Source organism: Peromyscus eremicus, chromosome 12, assembly GCF_949786415.1.
Source record: "Peromyscus eremicus chromosome 12, PerEre_H2_v1, whole genome shotgun sequence".
NCBI classification, from domain to species: domain Eukaryota; kingdom Metazoa; phylum Chordata; class Mammalia; order Rodentia; family Cricetidae; genus Peromyscus; species Peromyscus eremicus.
Genome location: NC_081428.1, coordinates 32,916,324 through 32,942,919, shown reverse-complemented (window position 1 = coordinate 32,942,919; position 26,596 = coordinate 32,916,324). Strand labels below are relative to the sequence as shown.

The 26,596-nt window shown below is 37.7% G+C and overlaps 1 protein-coding gene across 1 annotated transcript in view; it reads right to left on the bottom strand.

The window, feature by feature from the left end:
• The window catches only part of Epha3 (EPH receptor A3), a 132,376-nt gene that overhangs the window by 76,526 nt on the left and 29,254 nt on the right, over positions 1-26,596 (bottom strand). The window contains exons 2-3 of the mRNA XM_059277717.1: positions 24,521-24,676; positions 23,465-23,800 (exon numbers count right to left, since the gene is read on the bottom strand). Of these exons, the coding sequence (XP_059133700.1) occupies positions 23,465-23,800; positions 24,521-24,676 (492 nt within the window). The remainder of the gene's footprint in view (positions 1-23,464; positions 23,801-24,520; positions 24,677-26,596) is intronic.

Genomic DNA, 26,596 nt, shown 5'->3' with positions numbered 1-26,596 from the left:
TTTCTTTATTACGATTTTTAGATGTCTTGTTTGTATTATTTTTTATTATTTTTTTCTTTATAAGAATTTTTTAATTTATTTTACATACCAACCACAGATTCCCCCTTTCTTCCCTCCTCCTGCTCCCTCTGGCAGCCTTCTCCCACCAACCTATTCCCCATTCTGTCCCCTGAAAAGGTAAGGCCTCCCATGGGAAGTCAATAAAGCCTGGTCCATTCAGTTGAGGCAGGTCAAAGCCCCTCCCCTTGCATCAAGACTGTGCAAGGTGTCCCACCTTGTAAGTAAAGCACCTTGCTTGTGCTCTAAAGAGAGAGAAAAAGAAAGGGTATGGATTTGAGTAGGTGAGGAAGTGGGGAGGATCTGAGAGGAATTGGGGAGGTGAAAACAATCAGAATATATTGTATACAAAATCCATTTCAATGAGAAAAATCTGGATGTCTATTTTTAAGAGTTCAACTTAGAAAACATACATATGCATACACAAGTTACAGCATGTTCACCTCATATATAGGTGTTGTATATTATGTGTTGTACAGCCAATGAGCATAAGATGTTGGTAAATCCAGTAACCCTTCTTTGGAATTGACTCTACAGTAAACTTCTATTTCAGCTGACAGTCTCTTTAACTGATGATCATGTTCTGCCTGGAGTCACTATTGCCTCCACAGTCTCGTCGAAATGTCTTCGGAAAAAATGCTTTTCTAATTACTTTTCACACTTAGGGACGGGGAGACTGACAGAGTTGGTGCACAAGCACCACAGCTTCCTCTTGACTCTGATAACTAAACAACACATGCTTTCTGCTCATCCCAGAAATTCAGGAACACTGTCCAGTTTCCCAGGGAGCCCATATCCGGTTGCTCTTCTCTCAGCACTCCCTCCCTTCCAATGTGTTGGCTTTGTTCTGTGCCTCCTGTGTTTCCTAGACTCATTTACCCAGTGAGCAGCTGTTACTCAGATTCTCCTCTGAACAGCTACCTATTGGGGGATGTAAACTAAGACATTCTGTATTTCTGAAGATACTGTGGGATGCTGATGAGAGTTTACATGGCTTTGTTTAATTTTGACATGCTCAAATGATGTAGGTTTTTCTGGTTAGTGGCTTAGCTAGTATCCTTAGGAAATCTTATCACCTACTCAAAATAGCTTTAGGAAAACCAAACACACACATACACCACCTCCACCCACACAACACATCATACACCCCCACCCCCACACACCACACCACACATGCGCACACACACACACACACACACACACACACACAGACAGACACATACACACATGGAAACACACACAGATACACAGATACACACACAGAAACACACACACACACACACACATCACAGGAATTCACAGCTAAAGTATTATTAATGCCTCAGACTCATACTGGGGCTATAATCTTGAGTTTTAATATAGATACTACTGAAAATTATTTGATAATAGGAGTACTGTAGAATGAAGAATAGAATTTAGTGGCAACACTTTTAGTCATAGATGTCTCTGTTTTTCTTTTTGCTCCAAATTAAGATAATGCTTCTGAACCTAATCGTTCATTTTCACCTCCTGTTCTATGCTCAGAATGCAGCATACTTGGGTAGAGGAACAGGGCTGCCTCAACACTTGGCCATTCTTGGGATTCCCTGAGAAAGGCTGAGACATCAAAACAACAGACCCAGATCTCAAACAAGAAGCAGACACACATAGTCAACCAAGCAGATGGAACGATTTGCAAACGTGGAATACAGAGAACAGAGCCTCTTGGGGTCCTTGAACTTCCCATCTCTGGGCTGTTTCACAGCATTCTGGTCACTTACTGTTAAAAATGCTCAATGTGCATTTATGTGAAAAAGAAATTTCCTGTGCTGAAACCAAGAAAAAAGTTCATTAACTGTTCCCCTCTCTTATTATAGAGTGACACTGAATATAGATTATGGGGAAAATTGTACATGCCTGTGTGTCAATCATAACTTATGTTTGACTTCTACTGCCTTTCCTGAATACCACAGTCATTTAGGTCTGCGCTGTCTCACTGAGAGTGAGTTCACTGTTTCAGAGGACTCTGTAAATCGTACATTGCATGGACCAGGTGCTGCCCATTGCAAACCATCCAAAGTGCTTCCATCCAAAATTTAAAGTTCTCTTTTGGAGGTAGCATACAGAGGACATGTGTTTGTGTGTGTGTGTGTGTGTGTGTGTGTGTGTGTGTGAGAGAGAGAGAGAGAGAGAGAGAGAGAGAGAGAGAGAGAGAGAGAGATCTGTGTTGCCAAATCTCAAGCAACAGAAAATAGCTAGCTTAACATTTCATAGATGACTAAGGATCTAAGTCCGTGTGTTTGCATGAGTCTAAAATTCTATGTATTTATATTTTACTTTAAAATTAATTAAAAATTGTTATCTTCACTGTGGTATTTGTTATGCATGATATTATGATATGCAATCTTATAATATTGTATGTACAAATATTGCATATCATAATAACTGATTGAAATAGATCCTATTTGTGCTAGAATAAAGTTCCATTATTAAAGAATATTAAAACATTTAAGGACATATTCTCCACTGTGCAATTCTGAAAGCCTTAAAGAAAGAAAGTTAGTTGCATGTTGGTGTAACACATTGCAGAAATTGACCTATAGAAACTTGGACTAGCACTGACTGTGAGGTAACAATAAATCTTTCCTGTCAGTTCACATAGTGAGTGAAAATTACAGTCTAGTAGGAATCAGACAGAAGGACAGAGTAGCAGGTTCCCTTGGCAAAGACTCATTCACGGGTAGGGTGATGATATCTGGTATTCACCTGTCTAACACCTTTCACCGAAGGAGACACCTGCCACTTAGGAGCTGGGGCAACTGGGCTGCACAACAATCTTCTCCTTCTAACTTCCTGGGCCTTGCTTGCTGCAGTAAGACTGCTCTGCAACAACACGTCTGTTTCACAATTACTACTTCCAGAGTATGCTTTAAAGAGATGTGAGAAGTGCAGGGGGGATATATACAAGCTTATTTTGGGTAGAGAACAATGACAACAATAATGTTCAGTGCTTTTATTAAGTATTTGTCTTTCCTAAGAACACTGTTTTACAAATGGCTGTAAATAAATTATAAATGAGCCATAATATCTCTTGAAAAGTATTAGTTTTCAGATGACTACACATTTGCACATATACACAATTAGACAAACCCAGGGAAAGCCCAACTGAAAAACCTGAATTGAGATATATTAATTATTTTTCTTTAAAGAACTCTGTACATTTCCATACTGTAAAGAGTAATCCAGAGGGTTGAAATTAATTAAAAAAAATCACTCTAGGGATGAATACAACATTTTATAGTATGATTCTTACCCTGTGTCTGAAGTTTTAAACTGGAAAGTTAAACAAGAGTAAAGGGGATTTTTTTGAAGGGAACAGATTATGAAATGAAAGTGATAAATTATAGGGAAATACACACAAATCTGTATATTCTTAAGCAAGGTGCATGTGCTTGATCAAATTGCCTTTGTATGCAGCCGGTCTATGTAGGCTCATGGTGGATGATTTTGCATCTGAAACTATTTTCTGAACACTTTCCAATATATTACTTGCATGACATGTGGTAACATACCTTCTTTTGAGAGTCAAATGGTAAGTTATTCTACTTGTTTTATTTATGACTTACAGAGACTGTCTCATTCATCAAGAATAATGCTAGCCACAGCCTTCAAAAGACAGAGACACAAGCTTTCAAATGAATGACTGGAGAATGAGTAGTTCATGCCAAAAGATGATTCATTTGATATAAAACACATCTGCTGAATGTGCTTTGAAGCTATCCACACTTACCAATTTTCTCGGTGATTTCCCTTCTCTTCATAAATTGGAAATAAAAATCAGCAGTACCTGCTTTGATTAAGTGGCTAAGAGACCCTAGAAATGACCAATGAATCAGCTTTGTACAATTAGAAACACTAGATAAAAACAATGTTTTCTGTCTGTAGTATTTACTTTTATGTCAATTTGGCTAGGCTAAGAGATACATAGGTGGCTAGAAAAACATTACTTCCTACTCATTCTAAGGAAGTTTTTTGTTTGTTTGTTTGTTTTTGTTTTTGGAGACAGGGTTTCTTTGTGTAGCCTTGGCTATCCTTCAACTAGCTCTGTAGACCAGGATGGCCTCTAACTCACAGAGATCCTCCTGCCTCTGCCTCCCAAGTGATGGTATTACCACTGCCTGATAGGAAGTTTATTTGTTTTTTTTAAAGCACTTAGAATTTGAGATTCTGTAAATCCTCAAGTTCAGAAATCCTTCTTATTAAGCTGTGTTTATTGGTCTCTAAGTTGAAATATTATCTTAAGCTGCCATGACAGATAAGACCCAGGCTAGCCGCTATGAAGGAAAAACTGTGGGTCATGCCTGGATCATGCCCTCAAAGTATTTAGAGTATAGGAGTTGAGATTAAACACATGTACAATTTTATTATAAAATAAATTAAATTTCAGGCACATATATGAGAGGCACGGATAGCTGATGCTCCTGTTCAAATGATGTAGAAGTTCAGATGAAAAAAAAAAAAACAGTTACATCCATCTTAGAAAAATTACAAAAAGAGAATGGAGATTCTGACATTCAATCTGGACTTTGAAGGATGAAGATATTTAGTATATACATCTTGGGTTAAAGTAACAAAGTTTCCAAACAGTCCCTGGTGAATAGGAAAGCATTAAATTCATTGTTTTAATCAGGATTAAAGGGGGGTTTCTATGAAGGCAAGATTGAAACAACTGTGAAAGTCTTCAATTTCTTGGTTAAGAAGCTTGGTGTTTTTACTGCTTACTATAGAGAGCCATTACTTCGAAAGGTAAGTAAGAGGATCAAAACCATGTGTTTAGTCAGGCTCACCTTGTATTGATTTCTGCAGAGCTCAGCAGACAGTTAAGAACAGAGCCACACAATTTGGTTAGAGACTGATGCATACAGGAGTCAAAAGGAGGCTTGGTGACTTTAGTTGGGAAATGGGAAAATTCTTTCAGAAAATGACACAGGAATTGAGTGTTGAGAGAAAGGAAATGAACCAGGTGTAAGGAAATAAAACTTCCTACATGGCTACAGGTTAAATAGAGATTAAAAGGCACAAAACTTCAGAAGTTGTTCAGGAGAACAGGGCCTGTGTTTCCATGCAATTTTTCATAGGGGGTTCTGGAAGCATAGCAAAGCATTTGGATTTAGGGATTTTCACAGATGACGTGGAAAAGTAATTCCCAAATTGAGGTTACTATAGTTATCTAGACTAGAGATAATGGGAGCTTGAAATTAGTAACATCAGTGAAGGGATATTATTGTAGAGGTGATGTTGTAGACACAATAAGTCACTATCCATTGGTAAATAGGACACTGGAAACACTGAAGAAATTCAACAAATTGAATAAAGTAAGAAGTAGACAGAATTTCCTTGTCCTCATAGAACTTCAATTTCCTGAGGTATGGTAAGTGAAGAGACAATAATAAAATAAAATTATGTGGCACATAAGATAGCTCAGTCAATAAAGTTCTTGTCAGATCAGCATGAGTAGCTTGGTTTGCATCCTCAGCACCCATATAAAAGTTGGTGCACCACATGTCTGAAACCCCAGCATATGGGTCAGGGTAAGGAGGCAGGTAAGTCAATGGAGCTCATTGACCAGCCTGTATAGTTGAATGATGGTTGAGAATGATGCCCAACACCAATCTCTTGCCTTCATACATGAACATACACCTAGCACACACCCACACAAACATGTATGATCACAACACACATACTCACATCAAAATAAATAAATTAATAAAAATAACATTTCCTAAAGACTTTTCAGTGTGACCACTTCCTGCTTGAAGTTGGACATCTTTGTGTATGCTCATCAGCTATCTGCTGTCCTCAATGTATTTCTTTGTTCCTAAGTTTTTTAATCTATCTTTGCTGGATAGCTGATGGGCCCTAGAGGAAAATCCACTTTTATTACTCTAAGAGAACACAGCAATAAAATTAATCCAAATAACACATTGCTTTACCCATACAACAGTACATTCAACCATCAGCAACGATGCTTCTTCTTGCAGTCAATGGTAATTAGCACAGAAACCCATGAGTGGACAATGTGTAGAGTGTGAGAGAATTTGGAGCAATGTCTCCTAAATGTAATGTCTTTATTATATCCCTCTATTCATGGTTCAGGGACCTATGTGGAAGATGAAGTGGAAAGATTGCAAGAGCCAGAAGATGACTCCAAGAAAATAGTGTCACCCAGATAGAGCAGGGCTGATATATACATAAACTCATAGAAACTATAACAGCACATGACCTATACAAGTTCAAAGAGACAAAAAAAAAATCAGCAAAAAGGAGCAGAAGTGGATACAAAGTCCCACCCACAACCAGGAAGCTATTTGCAATTTATAACTCCTGGCAAAAGGCAAGTCAGTTTTCTCCAATGGAGTGTCTTTTGGTGGGTAGATAGCTACACTCCAGAGTAGGCCCTATGCCCAGGATTAGTTGGCCATCTCACAAAGGACTCCTTTTTGGTTATTTGTTTTTTGTGGCTTTTTGATTTGTTCTGGTAATTGTGTCTTATTGTTTTTTCTCTTTGTTTATTTTGGTTTTTGTTGTTTTTTAAAATTATTTTTCTCATTTATTTGAGATTATAATACAATTACATCATTTCCTCCTCCCTTTCTTCCCTCAAAATCCAACCATATACCCTTCCTTGCTCTTTTTCAAGCTTCAGTTGTTATTACACACACACACACACACACTCACACACACACACACACACACACACACACACACATGACACTTCAATCTGCTCAGTCTGTATAGTGTTATTTGTATGGAGGTTTTTAAATCTGACCATTTGATATTGGATAACCAATTGGTGTGCTCTTCCCTGGGGAAAACTATTTTATGTTCAGCATTTCTCAGTTGCCTGTAGTTTTTTGTATATGGTTAAGAAATCTGGACTTTCTAAGGCTCAGGGATCATTATGGAAGGGGCATGGAAAGATTGTAAGGAACAGAGGAACAAGGAATTGCTGAGAAATTCTGTATCCTGTGAATGTTGTTGTTTTCTTAGAGAGAAAGAGAAAGAACATGCAATTGGGTAAGGAAATGAGGAGGTTTGGGGAAGAGCTGTAAAATGGGAAAAGATATAAAAAGAAATTCTTTTTTCAATAAGAAATTAAAATAAAACATCTATCTCTGACTCTGATCTACTCCCCTTCTCTTCAAATCTTAAGACTTCCAAGTATAAAATGAGTATGTAATGATTCGCTCCCCTCATAATCCGATATCTCTCATCACTTGCTTATTTTGTACAGTTCTCTTGAAGGACAACCTCTATTTTCCTGATTGGCATCATCTCTAGAATGCCCCTTCCTCAATGTGACGCTGAGCTTTGGCTTCATCCTGAGTTCTATTCTGTTCAAGTAACTTTCCTATCTGAATGGGCTGTTACTTTCCCTGGGCCTTCAATTCACACTTGGCCAATTTAGACCACCTCATCTGCTTTTTAATATCTGAACGATCAGCTATTGCTTCTCCCCAGCTCAGTTCAAATGATTATTTCTCATGTTAGTTTGTCAACTGACTTACTACTCTTGCAGCTCCCTTTGTTTTCCTAAATCACCGGCAGATCGTATCTCTCTCTACCGCAACAAGCATCAACATTCCCATCCAGCTGCCCCATCTGACCATTCATAACATCCGAAGCACAATACCTGCAAAATACAGAAAACAGTACACCTGTCTGACTAGGTGAAGAAACTGTGACTGACTCTTCAGGTAGCAGTCTCCTGTGAAGGGGAAAGTAGTAGGCAGCGACACTGGCTCTGGCTCATGCCTCCTTCCTCTGTGCCTGTTGGTATTGATGGTGCAGAATTGGTTCAGCAGCCAATGGATTTCAGAGTGTGTAAATAGTCCCCTAACCACGAGAAGCCCTATTTGTCACATGACTTTGACAGATTCTATGGCAGGGAACTGAGCACTGAAGAGCAGTGCAACAGCATGATGAGTCTGTGTTTTGGGTCAGGCAATGCCAGGACTGCATAGATAGATAAGGCTGTTATGCTGTAGGAAGCCAAGACTCAGGATAAAAATCTAATTTGAAGTGTCTTCTGTACATTCTAAACTCAATTTGTTAGGAAACCGAAGTGAATGTGTTCACAGCAAAGGAAATTTGTTAGGAAATAGAAGTGAATGGGTGTTCATTGCAAACAAGACCTCTCATAACCCTGCGACCCTGAAGACCTCCATATATGTTCCAGTTGATATTGCCTACTCCCTACTCTTTATGGTATGACTGTGCTACACATCTGTGCTGGAAGAGAATTAACTTTTACAACCTTGTTGCTCCTTTTTTGCTGATCTGTAATATCAGTTCTCTTCTGTGACTATTAAATCCTTAGCCAATTTTAACAGCTCACCCCCAAACCCCCTTTTTAAAAAGTCTTGCTAGAATAGAAATTACCACCACCACCACCACCACCAGCAACAGCACCACCACCACCACCATAAACATCATCATCATCATCATCATCATCATCATCATCATTATCAATCATGTTTCTTGTATCCCACCCAGGCTCTCCTCAAACTCACTGTGTAGCTTAGAGTTTAGGGTGACTGAAATCCTCATCCCTTAGGAGAAATAAAGGTGTACAAGAACATGTACACCTTTTCTTGTTTTTTAAGGATGGTACTGGGTACCAGGGATTCATACATGCTAAGTAAGCCACCACTGTCCCAAACCAGCTGCACCTTCGGCCCCTCACTTTCTTTATTTACTATGAATCAGTTTCTTCACATAAATTAAATTTAGTTATTATATATTGCTTTACAAATTTCTTCAGGGTAGCAGCTGTGAATTAGTATTATATTCATCTGAACTATACAACATGATATGTGCCACCTAAGAGCATTCAGTGTTGGCACAGACTAAGGTGAACAGCTATACTACCCGAGACGATAGGTATGCCATGTAGGAAGAAAGAGAATGGAAAACACCTAGAAAACCATCTTTCCAGGCACCTTTTAGACTCTGGTGTCAGTCTGTCAGATTCCTCTGAGACAAATGGCATAGAGAGCGGTGGGTAATACCCTGGTGGATAGGGAGCAGAAGATTTTGAAAGGAAACGGATTTCAAGCACTATAATGGAAAATCCCTGAGCTGCTTATAACTCATTTTCAAGTGCGGGCTTCCATGGCTAGGTTAACAATAAGCCAGAGCTGGCCTTTCTGTAAGTGAGAATGACTGGCAAGCTGCTTCTAAGTCATTGCAATCTATAAATGAACTGGTAACAGGGGCTTAAAACGGCTCAAAACTAACAAAACAAGGTTAAACTGACAGCAATAGATGCTGTTAATTATCTCTTCCTGGCTCAAAGGCAACAAAACTTGGTAGATTTACAACAAGAAATGCAGTAAGTTATTATTCTTCCTTGTCTTAGACATGTTGAGTTTTAGGCCACTCTTACCTGACTGTAATGCTGAGACATGTAACATAAAGGGTAACTATTTTCTCTTTGGCTGGCCCTCAAAGGTCAAACAAACCTGTTCGATGTATAATACAATGAGCAAAGGTGCTGGGAAAAATAATAAAATAACAGTAGTGGTAATCATGACTAAATCTTGTCTGGAAAGACTGAGAAGAGATGGACTTTAAAAAAGACAATGAACACTGACTGAGGTTTGAATGGTCTCAGAAGAGAACAGGAAGGTGATAAAGGAAATAGCAGGGTTGAAAGGTTGTCTCTTCTGGATGGATTTTTGTTTGTGATATTATTTTTCTTGGTTTGTTTGCTTCTTTGTCTTCCAGCACTCTACATTTTCGTCCCTGCTTTATTACCTTTCTCCTTTTACGACACCCCTTCTCAAGGCAGCTGCTGAAATCTGCAGCTTGCCTATTCTGTTGCTTTCTCTCTCTAACTCCAAAAAAGTGTCCCTAAGCTCCCTTTGGTATCAGCCTTCCTCCCCCCCTTCCTCCATCCATCCATCCATCCATCCATCCATCCATTCATCCATCCTCCATCCATCCATCCATTTTTTCTTCTTTCCTTCTTCTTTCTCCCATTCCTCCCTCCTTCTCTTCCTTCCTTTCTTTCATTTCTTGAGATATGGCCTCACTATAGCACTAACTGGTCTGGTGTAATTCTCCTGTCTCGATTTGCAAAATTCTGGGATTATAGGCATGAGCCATGTCACCTAGTTTCTGAATATGCTTTTCAATTCTTTCATCAACACCAAAAACTTGTAAAGACAATTATATATCCTCTTTTATGCTCAAAACAGACCAGGCAGGAACAGAATGTTATAGAAATGTTTAAAAAGCTACAAAGAATAATCAAAATGTAGCAGGATAAAGTGTTTGAGTATCAGTTAATGTGTAGTGTAAACTCTATATTATACTGGTTTAGAGTTGCATTTTTACTCTGACAAGTTTGGGGAGAAACCAAGCATAATTGGGTACTAAAATCCTTTATAATTAAATCGATACAGAAAATATTGGTAATGAAAAACCAATATTTTAATTTGAATGAAACAGAAAAACATTTGATGCATTTTTGATACGGAGATATCAGTTTACATAAATCTGTATTTTCACAAAGGCTTTCCTATTTCAGCAAACTCAATGTGCTACAACTCTGGCCAAGCAGTTCACTTAAGTTCAAGATGAAATTTGAGGGGCATGTAGATGTCATGACTGTCTGCAATCTTATAAATGGGAAGAAATCTTCTTTCTGAGAACATTCCCAGCATTTGTTCATCAAATTAATCTGCAGAGTATCTTAGGGATCTCCCAATTATATTCAGAAACTCTGTCTCAATCTGTAGTATTGGCTGAAAATCAGTACATACTGCTGTGCTGAAAGACTTTTAAAAGCTATTTTAGGAACTGTGAATCTAAAATTTACTTAGCTAAGGGTCTTCATCATCACTACTACTCGAAGATAACTAACAGGCACTTGCATTGTGGCATAGTTATTTCCTGGACATAAGCACAACTCGAACACAGGAAAAGGCATGTGCTCAGAAGCCTATTTTAGCTCATCTGACCTTGCTCCTGTGGTATTATCCTCAAGCCATATGAAAAGAAGGTGACCTCCAACCCATCTTGTTCACATGGAGATGTTTACCAGGAAATATTCTATAGTGCAGATTTCTAACAATTTGATACAGTTTCTCATAATTAGAGACACAGATTTAATTTAAAATATATTGAGATTTCAAATAGATCATCCAGGTGAGCTCTTGAAATTCCACATATTTTGGAAAAGATAATGAGAAAGATTTTTTTCCGTGGGCTCAATGCTGTCTCCCAAGCAAAACTCAAGGAAAGTCTGCTAAGGAAGAATTGAGAGACATAGGAAGAGAATTTCAGAATGTCTGTATGACTGTGTACACAGTTTAAAGATGAGTCGCTATACCCATGTTTCCTGATATTTTTCTTAAACACACGGAGTAGGAATTCATTTAATAAAGAGACAATATATGAGACCACTGACATAGGGAACAGTGATAATATCATATGGCAAGTTCACTAACTATTGAACCTTGATACTTGGTCATACACTCATATTAATGTCAAGATGATGGAGCTTTTCCAAATGAAGTACAAAATTAAAAAATAGATTCAGAGCAAAGCATCACATGCATCACAATATTGGCAGTCCTTATTTAGATGGTTGCAATCGATAGGAGGCAAAAAAGAAGATAAAAATGAAATCATAATTTTGAATTTAGCTTGCCAAGTCTGGTGTGGCAACGAATGATTAGTTTCTCTGGTCACCAGGTTGCCAGCCCACCCTATGGACTTTGGACTTTCCAGACTCCAAAACAGCATGTACTAATTTATTAAAACCTTGTGTGTCTATCTCCTGCTATCTCTACCTCTTCATATCTCTATCTGTCTTCATAGACACACACATACTGTTTCTCTAGGGGATTTGACTGATACTAATATGATTTAAAGAGTACAACTCATAAAACTAAAACCACACATGAAATAAAGGTATCTCTGTAGTTTTACACATAGTGGAGTGACAGAGTATTTTCTTGAATGTCACCACTAGCCACCTTTCAAATATTATCAGTTTGTGTTGGCATGAATCTGCTTAGTAAAACTTGAGGACAAAGTAATGAAGAAAATGTAGACCAGACTAACTTATTAGTTTGAGTTAAATATAACGCTGATCCATGAGATCATTCTCTCTTAACTGTGAAGGAATGTGAAGCTTCAGCCTTTGGGTCTATGCTTGATTCTGTTGATGCTGCTGCTATTTCTTCTCTAGAGGACAACGACTCCAGACTCCAGCTTTCCCAGCCTCTCCTCCCAGATGGGATATGATCTGGGACTTTTCACAAACACTCAATCACATGTGCTAAACACCCTCTTCCTTGTCTCACTTCCCAACACTTTCACTCACACACTTATTCACACATACACACACACACACACACACACACACACACACACACACGTTCAAGGGAAAATGTCTTTGTGTTCCATCCACTCTCTGTGCTGCTTTCTGCAGCAGTCATGGAAAGGTTTCTGGCTGCTGTGCTTGTGACTGGAAAAAAGAAAATCAAATCAGGTTGCGCAGGTGCCTACAGTGAGCACAAGAGCACCCATAAAGAAACACAGACAAGAAACACAGCTGCCTTGCACCAACTGCAGAAGACAGCCAGGCCAGCTGCTTCCCCTGCATAGAGGTGGGGCAGAGCTCATTCCCAGAAGCAGTTGTTAATGCAGAAATAACTCCCAAACTAATCTCCTATCATCTCAACAAGTATTTGGAGAACAAAAGGAAAACGGCACAGGAAACCATTTCCCTTCCTTCAATGGTTCATTCTTCAAGATAGGAGATATGTTCATGTTGGAAAAAATATGAGCAGACACTAGATGACTCAGACCACTTGATCTTGCAAAAGATAAAAAGAACAACCCTCTCACTTTTTATTTTCAAAGGAATAACTGTGGTCGCCAATCAACACTGGAGATACCTCCCACAACTTCCTTAAGTGGTGAAACTTTGTGTTCTTTGAATTATAATTGAGACTCTGGAGAGAAGTATTGTAAAGCTCTCCCTTTAAATGGTTTTAAAAGTTTTTACTTTTGAAACAGAATACATGTCACAAATTCATTTTTTCCCACAGCAGTACTGTTGTCATTTATGTTAGATTTAGATCACTCCTATTAGAAAGTTGTCAAAAAGAGGAAATCATTAAGCTATGTTCAAAGGCCAATTCTCATTTGGTCCCCACGCTGGTGGTTTGTGAAACTCAAGTTATTATCGCCTCCCCAGGCTAGGGGAATAGCAGGAAATGGGCAAAGGAAAGAGTGACACAGGTCTGTGGAGGTGAGCCTCAGAAAATGTGCATCTTAGCTCCAGGAATCCTTAAAGGGGAATGCCATCAAGTAAAAGTGACCTTTCAGGATTCCCTAGACTAAACTGTGAAACATTTTTGAAAAGCATAAAATCTTTATTTATGGTAGGAATGTTTGAAATTCAAAAGATAAATGCCATTCGGAATGCAAGCATGTTCTAGGCATCTAATATGTAATGGGACACAGCTGTAATAACAGCCACTGAACTAGGGGCCTCTCTATATCATGTCATTAGTTGACTTGTTATAAGCTGATCTTCAAGCTCTTTTTATAAGGGCCACTGGGGTAAGAAAGAAATATATCACACACTGAACATCTGTGGTTCTTTTATGAAGCACTCCTCATATCAATTTTCAAGCTGTATCCAAGGCTACATATAACAATCAAAAACATGGTTTTAACTAGAAGAATAGAAACTCAGAGGTTTTTATTTCCAAAGATTGGAGAAGACAAGGTCTGGGCTCTGACTTATGCTACAGTAGTAGTCATTTTTTCATGCTTGTTTCAGTGTCTTTATCAGTTTCTAGCCTATGTGCAGTCTACGTGAGAGTCTGAAAGCAAATATTTGTCTATGTAAGATGTTACCCAGAAAGCAGATGCTAAGTACTCAAGCCATTGTTCTAGTGAATTTTCATATGGAGAGACTGATCTTAAACCCCCCACAAACCCCTATCAGGTATAATCCTCATGGTGCCTCTTTTTTTTTAACATATAACTACCTAGCCCTATGAAAGGTTGTATTTTATTTTCAGTGGCCAAATGACAAATAATGCCAACCCTGTTTAGTGGTATTTCTGACAAGTGAGTTACGTAGCAGAAATAAGTAAGGATATATTTTATCTATGTAGAATATTGCATTCCATACCAATAAGAAGCTTGATCCACCAACAGGTGAAACACAGACAAATTAACTGATCACACTGAATACTAGCTGATGGGAGGGTTCCTGGACAACTGTAAAGATACTCTGAAAACAAAGCCTCAGGGTAGAACAGATCATTTTATCTTACAGTTCCAAATTTGTTTGTTGCTTGTTTTGAGAGTATTTTATGATAGCAACAGAAATGCAAATATAACAATGCAAAGTGTATCTTTTTCTTCTCTCACTATGAAGACCGTTGAAACCTATCCACTAATCTATATCTGTGTGTCTACCTAGCCTATCTATCTATCTATCTATCTATCTATCTATCTATCTATCTATCTATCTATCTATCTATCCATCCATCCATCCATCCATCCATCCATCCATCTATCTATCTATCTATCTATCTATCTATCTATCTATCTATCTATCTATCTATCATCTATCTACCTAACATATATGTATGTATGTATGTATCTATCTATCTATCTGTTGTGTATGTTTGGATGTATGTATGTATCTACCTACCTATCTGTCCATCTATCATCTATGTAAGTTTGTATGTATGCATATATGTATGCATCCATCTACCTATCATCTATGTATGTATCTATATATCTATCTGTGTATCTATGTATGTTTGTATCTGTCATCTATCTATTTATCTATTATCATATATCTACATGTGTATATTCTTCCTCTTTGAGGAACATGAAGTCTTTTTACACACCCCAGATTGGCCTTGAAATCTTGAACCTTTTGTGTCAGTTCCAGAGCTTGGGATTTGGGCTTGTGATATTGTTTCTGTTTCAAGGTATATGTGGTGTGCATGTGTGTGGGGGGGTGTGGGTGTTGGTGTTAGAATCATGTAGCATGAGTAGGCTCTTAGTTTCATACTTAAGCAATGGGGGGAAAGGATGATGCTCTTGGACAGAGTTAGCCATTCTCTGTGTATGTAAGATAAATTACTGTTGTCTTCATTCAGCTGCAGGTGCTTCTTGGAGCTTCTTGGCAGCTGGCCTTCCTGACTTTCCATGGCCAAACCAATCAATTTCATGCAAGGGTTTTAGACCTTTTCAAATCCCCTGGATGGGGAGCTCCTGGAAGATAGTCACCACATCTTAATCATCATTTTGTACATAGTGCATGAGGTATAGTAGTTGGCTCAAAGTAAGTCTTCCATCAATGCTTCGGAAACACACAAAATAGCAATTAATCAAGTGTTTTCTTTATTGCCAGGCGAAACCAGAAATTATCTAAAAAAAAAATGCTCAGGTTTTTGAGTGTGAGTCTGTTGTTAAATGTTCGACATCATGATTAAAAATAAAACCACCAACCACTGATCACTCAACATATACTTAGTACTATATGAAATTCGATTTTATGCATTTGTTCTTCCCATCTCAAAATTCTACCATACACACAATCCTTAGAGAATGTGTAAGGTGTATAAAACTAGATAGCCCAGTCAGTGGCTAAAGTGTCTAATGCATAGACATGAAGATCTGAGTTCAGTTCTAGAGAACCCACATAAAATCCACATGAGTTGCCATGCACCTAGAACCCTACTACTAGAGGAAACACAGAGAAACAAAGATCCTGGGGGAAGGATGGTCACAGGCCAGTCAGTCTAGACAAAGAAGTGAACTTCAGGTTGAAGTAGAGAACAATGGGGAAGTGATACAACCCCATGTGCATGGATATGAGAGCAAACCTGAACATATATGTGTATATACATGAGTATACACACACACACACACACACACACACACACACACACACACACACACACTCACTCATAATCAGTAAAACTAACCTAGTTTAAATTTGTCAAAGAGAGGTTTGTTCTCTCAGATCTGTTAGACCTCATTAGTGTAGGCGAGAACTTTATACCTTCTAGAACTCTATATTCTCAGTTCATCATGAATTTACATACATATGCAAATTAACATGTGAACATATAAACATATAAATACAAGTTATTGTAAAGCACTGACTATTATCTAGATGTTTTATATTAATATTTTAATAAAATTGATTTTGTATGTATAACAATCAGAGTTAATGAAAATAGCTGAGAGCCATTTGGATATGAGGACACAGAGGCTTCCAGTCTGAGGAAACAAGACCAGCTGAGGAGTTGGCAAGGTGAGGTTAGCTGTGGCTTGTTCTGCATCTGATCTACCAGCATTCACCCCAATAACTGGCCTCAGGTTTGATTTTATTAATAAGAACTTTTAAGATTCCTGCTACACAGACTAATACTTCTGAAGTGAAATTGATGAGATTCCCCTACAAAAGCTTTATTCTACCTTATAAATTCACACGAAGGAATGTTCTCCATTCTAACACACAATTCTTAATTGACATACTGACAATCTGCCTCACTGGTCAGCTGTAAAAACTTTCTGAAATAGTTTTAATAGATGAGAAATAAAACAAGGTTAATTTAATGAAGCAAAAACGGTGTTTCCATCTGAAAACAGCCATAGCATGTCATGTCCCTAGAAGACCCAAACAGCGTAATCTTCTACGGAAAAAATATTAAAGAAGGAAAATATCTGACCCGATGCACATGCAAACAACGTGGTAAGTCAGACAAATGAAACTGATGGTAAAGTAATTGATGATATGATAATGATATTTTATCATAATGTCCAAGGTAGGCAAAACTATATTTGAGAAACATTTAAATTTTCTCTTCTTAGCTACATACTAATCCTATTAAAATGTACTTCAAAAACAATAAGTACAACTAATATGATGATTACAAGTAAAAGATGGATCTTTCATAAATAAGTGTAGAATCCCCCTCTCTTGGATCTGTGGTATCCATTGCAAAAGATTATTCTCACTCATTAGCCAGAAAGAAGTGTTGGACATTGTTTTGTCATCTCATTTCTTTCTGTATCTCTTTCCATTGCATTCTTCAGTCTTTTAAGATATGTGTAGCATATATATATATATATATATATATATATATATATATATATATATACATATACATATATATATATATATATCTTATATATAACCAACGTCTGTTGGTTGGCGGTGGTGGCGCACGCCTTTAATCCCAGCACTCGGGAGGCAGAGCCAGGCGGATCTCTGTGAGTTCGAGGCCAGCCTGGGCTACCAAGTGAGTTCCAGGAAAGGCGCAAAGCTACACAGAGAAACCCTGTCTCGAAAAAAAAAAAAAAAAAAAAAAACTTTTATTAGTTATCTGCTGTTATATATGCTTTGAGGAAATCTCAGAACTGTAGATCAATGTAATTTTCTATGTAACTTTTTTTTCTATTATATACTCTCAAAGACATCTCAGTGGGCAATAAAAGTTCACATAGAAAACATATATACATGTTGACTTGGGATATAAGGAACAATCTAGATGACCTAGTGTATTTAATATTGTCTCATATCACACATGTGATCTATGCATTTGAAAACATTGAGGTTCCAAGAGAACAAAGTGGATAGAGAGACTGATACACACATGAACACACACTGAGGCATCATCCACAGGGTCTACAAAGGTACAAGTCACATAGTGTCCCAGTGCTGAGAAGGGGGATTGGACAGGAGGTTCCATCAATTAAAAAGTTTGAATTTGAAAATTAAATCAAATGTAGAATGAGACTATAAAGAACAATTCATAAAAGCTGCAGTAGAAGCATGTACTTCAATTTACATATTATCATGACTCTTGTTGTCCTGAAGAAAAAGAAAACCAAAGCAACAACAAAACCAATAAATAAAACATGGAAGAACAATTCTAAGAACATTTCTAAGAAGAAGATTCACATTATTAATTCTGAATAAACAGGGTTTAGTGAGTCCAAATGGAACTATATTTAGACTAGATTTTAGAGATAGAAACATAACATTTTCATTTCTTTCTACAATGTTATTGGCCTCATGTTATCTCTATCTGTGGTTTACTAGCTCCAAATCTTCAGATATGAGTAGATAACTTAGAGTAACTGCAGAACATAGGAAAACTAGGCAATAAAATGTTAGCACAAAAGAGAGAAAGCCACAGAGAGAACAGCAGGATACAGATTATGTAAAAGAGTACCTGGGGAAGCGGGGAGTGGGGAAGGGTTAATTGAGGAGGGGGCCAGAGGGCAATTACAGAAGAAGAGGAAGAAAGGTAGGAAAAATGAGACTAAAGTTGTTTGAAAAAAATCGTAAGAAGTCATTATTTTTTATGTAGCTAAATTATATTTAGGACATACACAATTACACAGACATATGTATATATTTATTACATGTGGGTTTTTTTTTTGTGTGTGTAATACCTAATTTTATTGTCCTTGGTATACTCACAGAGAATAAAGTTAAGTCCCTATTGCTGAAAACACCATACACATCAGACAGAATTTGAAGAATTACATCTTGATCTAACCTGAAAGCCTCATCTCTTAAGAGTGACCTTTCATAACACCAGAAGATGCTTTAAAAGCTTCCAAGGGAGGGAAACAATCAATAAATAGTCCTACCTAGCTGTGATGCCTACAATCCACAACAATGACCAGCAAGGTAGGATATCCCCATAGGTACACTAGCGGGGCTCCCTTTCTGGTGGCAACCAACAGCTGTCTAATAAGCCTTCTGGTCAATTCAACAGGAGGGAAATGATGCCTGATCCTGGAGACCTAGCCAACATTCCAGGGCTAGTGAAGTCATGGATCTTATTGGAGAACCTTATACCACCACCTTACTAAACTAGCTTAATTCATAACTACTTTTAAACTCCTTATTCTTTTACAGCAAGTGTAGCTCCCACCCCTATCAAAGAAATTTCTCTTGGCAACAGATTTAGATGATTACAGAAAACCAAAGTTAGTCAAAATGCAGAGAACAAATCACTACAGCGTGCCCAACACCAGTGACACATCTACAACTCAACTCCTGTACCTAAGGTTCAGGGAACATCATACAAGGGGGAACGGAAAGAATGTAAGAACCAGAAGACCATGACATCTTTTGTGAGATTATTAATTCCTAGAAATGACAGGAAAACTTCACCCAACAATATGGCTGCCTAAACAAGATCTGAATAGCACCAATAGACCTGCTAACATGAAAGAGGGAAACTTTGTGGACCTGTACCTTTAGACAAAGAACTACAGGCAACTAAGGAATTCGATTAACAGGAGATATAGTCTTCTCCGGCGATGAGCCTCCTAATTGGCTATTCAATACCCAATTAGTCATCCCTGAAATCATATTCATGTAAGTAACAGTAAATGGACAGGGGAAATCGTATTTAAATTTTATCAATTTATATATGTGTATGTAGCGTAACAAAGAAAAGCATAGATTTGAGAGAAAGTGGGGAGGAAAGTGAAGGAGAGAAAAGACAGTTATATTTAACAACAAACAATGAAAAGAAAGGCAATGAATTTAGAAGGGACCCAGGAGGAGTTTGTGGGAGGGTTTTGAATGAGAACAGGGAGGAAGGAAATGATGTAATAATATTAAAAATCTAAAAAAAAAAAATTAAATATCTTCATTTTAAATAGTATTTTAAATTAAAAAAATGTAGGATAAAAATCATTTGAGAATTATGGAGTAAGTGATGAGATCCAGTCTTGTGAATGGTAGAGATGATGCAGGCACTTTTGTGCAGAGTCAACCCTTTAGAGCCCCATGGTAAAAATACCAAGGACCAGGTTTACTGTGGCTGGTCATGACATGTATCTCCAAGGCCATTCTCCATCTTCTGGTCAGCATTACTGTTTTTTGCTTCATGGCACATGCCATTGGATGGCAATGTCAGAAGGATGTAGAAGAAGAGTTGGGTGAGGAGACAAAGGAGTTTGAAAATGTGACGAAATGTTGGGAAAGTGTCTGGATCTTTTTCAGCAGAAGCATTTGAACAGACAGAGAAACTCAAAATTTCATAAATTTTCACACTCTACTCCTTCATCTAATCTGGATTTGTTATTTGCTATAGGACATTTAAAAGTTGTCTATCCACAGGTGGAGATGAAGACTAAATAAATGGATATTCCACCAGTGGAACGTACATTTCCAGAGGTGGAAGGTAAATATTCCCACTTGAAGGAATAAAGTAAAAGGCGACAGTTTATTTCAGGCTGTAACTTTAAGATGTTTATTTTGCAATCTGTAATTCTTCCTCTACATGTTTGACCTGGTCACTGATGGATACAATCTTTATATAGGAACCAGGTCTATGTTTTTAATCTTACTGAACTTGTGCAAGTATTGAGAGCTAATAACTAATATCAGAATTTACCACATAATCCTCTACAATTTAGATGGTGCCTTATCGAGTTGTTATCTTGAAGGTTTAACAATATAATCAAGAGGACGATCAGTAAACTCAATCTGAGAAACTAAATTAAAAGAAACACATTCACTTTTGCCCTTTATAGCCATGTCAAAGATAGAGAGAACAGAAGGAATTGAAGCACAGAGGCATTATATCAAGCACAGCCACATCCTTCAAATGGCTGGGAGGTGAGTTTTATAAGGCTACCAGTCCATTAACCTTCGCAGGAATAAGAATAAAGTAAAACAAAGAGGCATTCTCAATAGACATGGTGTTGCTTACATATAACCATGCTTACACACCTCACCCTGGGGATTGAAGATAAAGCAAAGACTTCTGTCCCCACAGGCATACAAAATGATACAGACACCAAGTAATAAATTTATCATTACTGTTCTTCCACATTGTGGTCAAATCTCTGACTGCTCTTGAAAGAAAAAGAAATCTGTTTAAGAAGAGCCAGAAAGGAAGCCTGGTGAATCTCTGACCCATACTCTGATTTATAACTGGCAGTGGGAGTGGGAAGCACAATCTCATCTATTTTGTAAAGTCCTGGCCTTCTTCTAGTTGCTGCTTTACCTCTTTCCTCTCACTGTATGTATTCAGAACTATTAATTTTCTGATTAATCTATTACCAGAAAGCCAGAGGGGAATGATAAGATAGGGCACAGGAGCTCCTGCTTGTTTTTAAATGTTTTTGTTTGATATGGGAGATAATTAGAGCACAGATTGATGTTCCTGCTTAAAGATAGTAAATCAGCTTGAAATAGGAGATTTGAGTAAATCATTTACCACATCATTAAAACCGTAGAATTCCCATGTTCACCGGACAGGAAAAACCATAGTCATGTAATATATAGCATGGGTATTGCTCATCTTTTCATATAAAGACAGTTAAACAAACCCAAGTTACACATTTTAATGACTAGTGGCAAATACAAAATACCATTAACTGCAGTAAAGTAAATGCCTTCTCTGATGGGATTGGGATTGTAGAAAGCAGTGTGGAAAGCATCATCTCAGCAAAGGTGAAGATGGCACTGTGGACATCAGGACACCTCCTCCTGGAAACAGTCTGAATCTATCAGAGGAAAGCCAACTATCTCCTCCCAGACTGTAATGAAGCACTAATTAAGATAAAGATGGTTTTCCGGGCAGGTGTTGTCTATCTACCTGAGGAAAATCGAGAGCTGTGAGCTACTGCCAGGAGATGCAAGGTGTGACAGAACAGGTTGTCATGAAGCCATGAGGGAATAAACAGCTTAATAGTAATGGGTTGAATTAAGCTATAAGAGCTAGTTAATAATGAGCCTGAGCCACAGGCATACAGTTCATAATTAATATTGAGCCTCTGAGTGATTATTTTGTAAGTGGCTGCAAGATCGAGGGTGGGAGAGATTTGTCCAGACCGTGGGGCCAGTTCGGACCAGAGAAACTTCCGGTACTAATAGGGACAATGCAAATTTCCTAATAAAGATTAAAGTAATGGTTAATGGACACCACTGAAAAGTCACACAGTTCCCACAGATGATGTTTATGCATCACTATGAGAGAAGGTTAAAGACAACTACATTTTCATTAAGATAAGAGATTAGAAGCAATGTTAGGGGGAAAAACAACAACAACAACAACAAAAACAAAACCTAGGACTGAGAGTTAGAAAGGCAGATGTGGGAATACATACTCCAAAAGGAGTAACATTCAATTGTCATGTCAGGGATAGAGACCCCTCAAGGGAGGAAGGGGTGCTAGTCCTCAAATGCTGAGGTTTCTTTCTGATACCTGGATTCTGGGAAGGTGAAGGTAGACCTGAAATAATTCGTTTAGGAAATTTCTTAGCATGCTTGGGGCCTAACCTTTCCTGCTCTATTTCTAGTCTGACTTGCTGAATTAGAACTGCTAGAATTTGAGCTATTTGTTAAGACTAACACCATCCAGCAGAGCCATATTACAGATAAATCATCCAGCATTGCTATGGATGATCCTTGTTAGCTGTAGTTAAATTAACCTTCTTCAAACAACCAGCAAAGATGTTCTGGTTTTATTTGTGTTGCTTTGGTAAATTACTTGAGAAATAATATTAAGAGAGAAATCTTTTCTTTTAGCTCACAATTCCGGGTAATAATCCATTATTTGGGGGATGTCTCAGGTGACAGGAATTTTAAAAAGCTAGTCATGTGGCACCACAGTGAAGATCGGGCAGAAACAAACACATACTTGTTCAGTTGCTGGCTTGCCTTTATTCAACTAAATTTCTCCACTCTTAAAGAAAAGAAAAAAACTGTGGTACTTAGGACTTCCTCATAATATTAAATAAGGGAGTGATTAAATATGATTCTAATTTAACCAATATATAAAAGTATATATATATATATATATATATATATATATATATATATATAAAAGTATATATATATATATTCTTACTGCCTGTCTTGCCTTTGCAAACCTTAAATGCCTGTTAGGTTCTTCGAGTTTAAAAATGTCCCAAGGAAAGCCAGGCGGTGGTGGCACATGCCTTTAAACCCAGCACTCGGGAATCAGAGTCAGGCAGTTCTTTTTGAAAGGCGCAAAGCTATACAGAGAAACCCTATCTCGAAAAACAAAAACAACAACAACAATGAAAAATGTTCCAAGGAGACCCCTTACCACCTCAGGGTCCAAACTAGACAGCAATACTTTTAAAATAGTTTTGAAATCACCTTGCAAATATGGTTTATTCTGATTCAGAGGATTGAACTGAATTACTGATGTAACCACAATTGTCTAAACACGAGATTAGAGAAGAACTTGGGATTTCTTTTCCATCTCCCCGTGTAGCCATGTTTTCCTCGCTTTCTCTGCCCACACACACAGCTTGGATGGACACGACAGCTGCAGTCTGAAGCTGCCCAAGGTGTACTCACCAGCCTGATTAGTTGTGATGCTCACTGCCGCGAACTGTCTCGGTGGCGAGCTCAGCTCTGACACCCCATTAATGGCATCGATCTCGAAGGTGTAGTTAGTGTGTGCCAGGAGGTCTGTCACTGTCACAGTGGTGTTGGTGAGTCCGAGCTGCTGAGGGAGGAAGCGGACGTTGGGGCTGCACGGCTCGCACTGCTTGACATTCCACCCACATTTCTTACATATGATGTTGAAGGTAATATCCTTCCGGCCTCCCGTGTCCAGAGGCCAGCTCCAGTCCAGGATAACTGAGGTCTCGTTTATGTTAGAGATAACATTTCTTGGTGCGGATGGAGGTCCTGCAAAGTAGTTCCACAAAGATTAATGACCATCACTTCTGGTTTCTACTACAAGGTAATGGGAAACTTTATAAAGATCTGAAGAGGTAAATAACCATACTGTCTTTATTAGCTACTCTAATTCATCCTCAGAGGATCCATGAGATTAAAGGCACATGGACTCAAGAGGAACAACCTCCCCAAGCTATGAGGTGGAAGTTTCTACTCATGATTGAAGATCTGTTCACAATGTCCAACAAAGAAATTTACTACTAAGTTCAATATCCTGGTGAATAGTTAAGAAAACTTCAGTATTATGTTTATAAATTTTAGTTCCCTCCTCCCCCAACCCTTTTATTTACTGTGACCTATGGCCAAGAGATAGCAAAAGGTAATAAAATTCCCCAAAGCTAAATCCCCGTCTGTAACCTCTCCTGTCCTGGTAAATACATTGTGAGATTCTAGAGTCAGATACAGAATTTTGTTTTCTTTATACAGGGTTTCATTGCAGGAAGTGATTTAAAAACGAATTCATTTTTTTGTGTGATAAATGTTGCATCTGCGATGAGTCAAGCATGGAGAAGGAGGCAGAGAGTTTTCAGTTTGCATATGGAAAACAGAAAGAAATGGGCAAATGCTTCACACACGCACGCGCACGGACCTCAAAAACAAACCGCACAGCCACAGGATAAAATAAAACTAACAAAACATGGAGGCATGGGTTGCAGCAGAACTACTCACGGGTACAAGCCATGGATGGAGGGTCTTTGTCTGCCCGGAAATAATTATTCTCACACCTGCAGTTCATTGAACCATCTTCCTGCGTCGAGCTGTGTGGCGGGCACTTAGAACACTTGGCGATACCATCTGAAGCCTTGTAGAAGCCTGGTCGACAAGCTGCAAACAAAACGGCTCTTTTAAAATTTCTGCAATTGTTTTTGTGTCTTGAAATGTGTAAAACGGATTGCTGGGTGTCAGAATATGAATTCCTTATGAGTAAAATGGATTTGTCTTCTCCCATAATTTACAGTAGCAGCAAGTCGTGTGGGCAGTGTGATTTCCCCTGGTATTCATTTGAATTTGATTTGCACCAAATGTCAAGGGAAATAAACCAAAAAAAAAAAAAAAAAAAAAAAAAAAGCCACAAGATTTAGATTATTTTGGCACTAAAGTATGGTGAATTTTTCAGCTTGTGTCTTCACAGCTTTACTTGGCATCGGACAATTTGTGGTGAGAATAAGGCAAAACTATGTCATGATGTAGTCATTCTAAGACATGAGGCAGTGTGTCCTATCTGCACTGTAGTTACCATTAAACTGCATGTTTTTACATCTCTATCTGTATATATCTTTGTTCTGAATACTGTAAGGGACTGAGGGGGAAAAATCATGGTGTGCCACATATCTTAAGATGGTTAAGAGGATTTTCATGAGTTATTATTATTATTATTATTATTATTATTATTATTATTATGTCTTGATAATGTTCCTTAACTTCTAGGACAATGGTATACCCATAAGATTTAAGTACATTTTCTTCTCTATGACTGAATCAGAAAGCACTTTTCTCATTTATACTTTTGTAGGTATGAATTGCTACTAGGTTAAAGTTCTTTACAAACTCAAACTCTTAGCTTCTTTCTGTCTGTGGGTATCTCTGCATAATGTAGTTGTATAAGTCCAGTAAGCTGTTTTTCAAACACTGATTTCTGCTTACCATTAAGACTCTTTATAGAGGGCTGTCTCCCATTACTTTCATTTAGTTTGATGGAATATATAACATGTTCTGTTTCATTTGAATCATTTAAAAAAACAACGAAAAACCCACAATGGGAACTGAAATCACTGTGAAGCTTCTAACAAGATTTCTCTAGAATTTATTATAGGGAAAGACTTTAGCATCCAATTTCTAGGCTTTATCTTTTAAAATTTAGATTAAAAGATACCTTAAGTTTGGATGGTTTGTGGAATCTGTACATACATTAGTATGCACACAATGTAATTTAATAATTACAAATTTAATAATCTTCTATCAAGTTTATCTTGTGAATGAAGTGTTATTTGTATTCAAAGAAAAGACAATTTATGTGGACAGATCTTAACTTCTATATCATCTAGTGCACTTTGCAAGGATAAAGGTCCACGTACAAACTGAATTCATTCTTGCTCAAAGTTTCTTGAAGTTAAATGAGGAAGACATAGAGGTAAAAGGGACCATTAGAGTCACATAAATGATGAAAATCATTCACCTAGTCTTGCTGTTTTCTAGAATAAGAATGTCTATCCCAGGATGATTTTACAATATATGAAGTAACTTTTGCTGTTACACTGAGGTGCAAACAAATAAATCCTATTCCCTTAATCCAATCTGCATTGGATTACAGTTATTCACCCCCATTGCCCTTAAGCACTGTTTAGAAACCATTCATATCTCACATTCTATCATGCCACCCGGAAATGATATAAACTACATAAACAAACCATGTATTAAGCTTCTGCTTTCAATTTAATTCACTACAGAATAGCTTTTAATTTTCATAAAGTCTTTGCTGAGTCTTTAAAAAATTAAGCTGATGTAGTTTGTTATTTTGTTTGCTTGTAAGTTTATCTGCATGTTTTTGTTTGAGGCTTTTACAGTTTCAACATCTGGCATAAAGGTATTCACTAAGTCCTTGATCAGTTTTTGTTCATGTTGTAAATGCCAATGTGATATTTTTAAAACAAGACGCCATGTCTTAGCTATATCACCTTCCATCTAGATTATTGATAACACCTGAAGATAGCTATATTCAATAAGTCTATGCACTTGAAAATACTT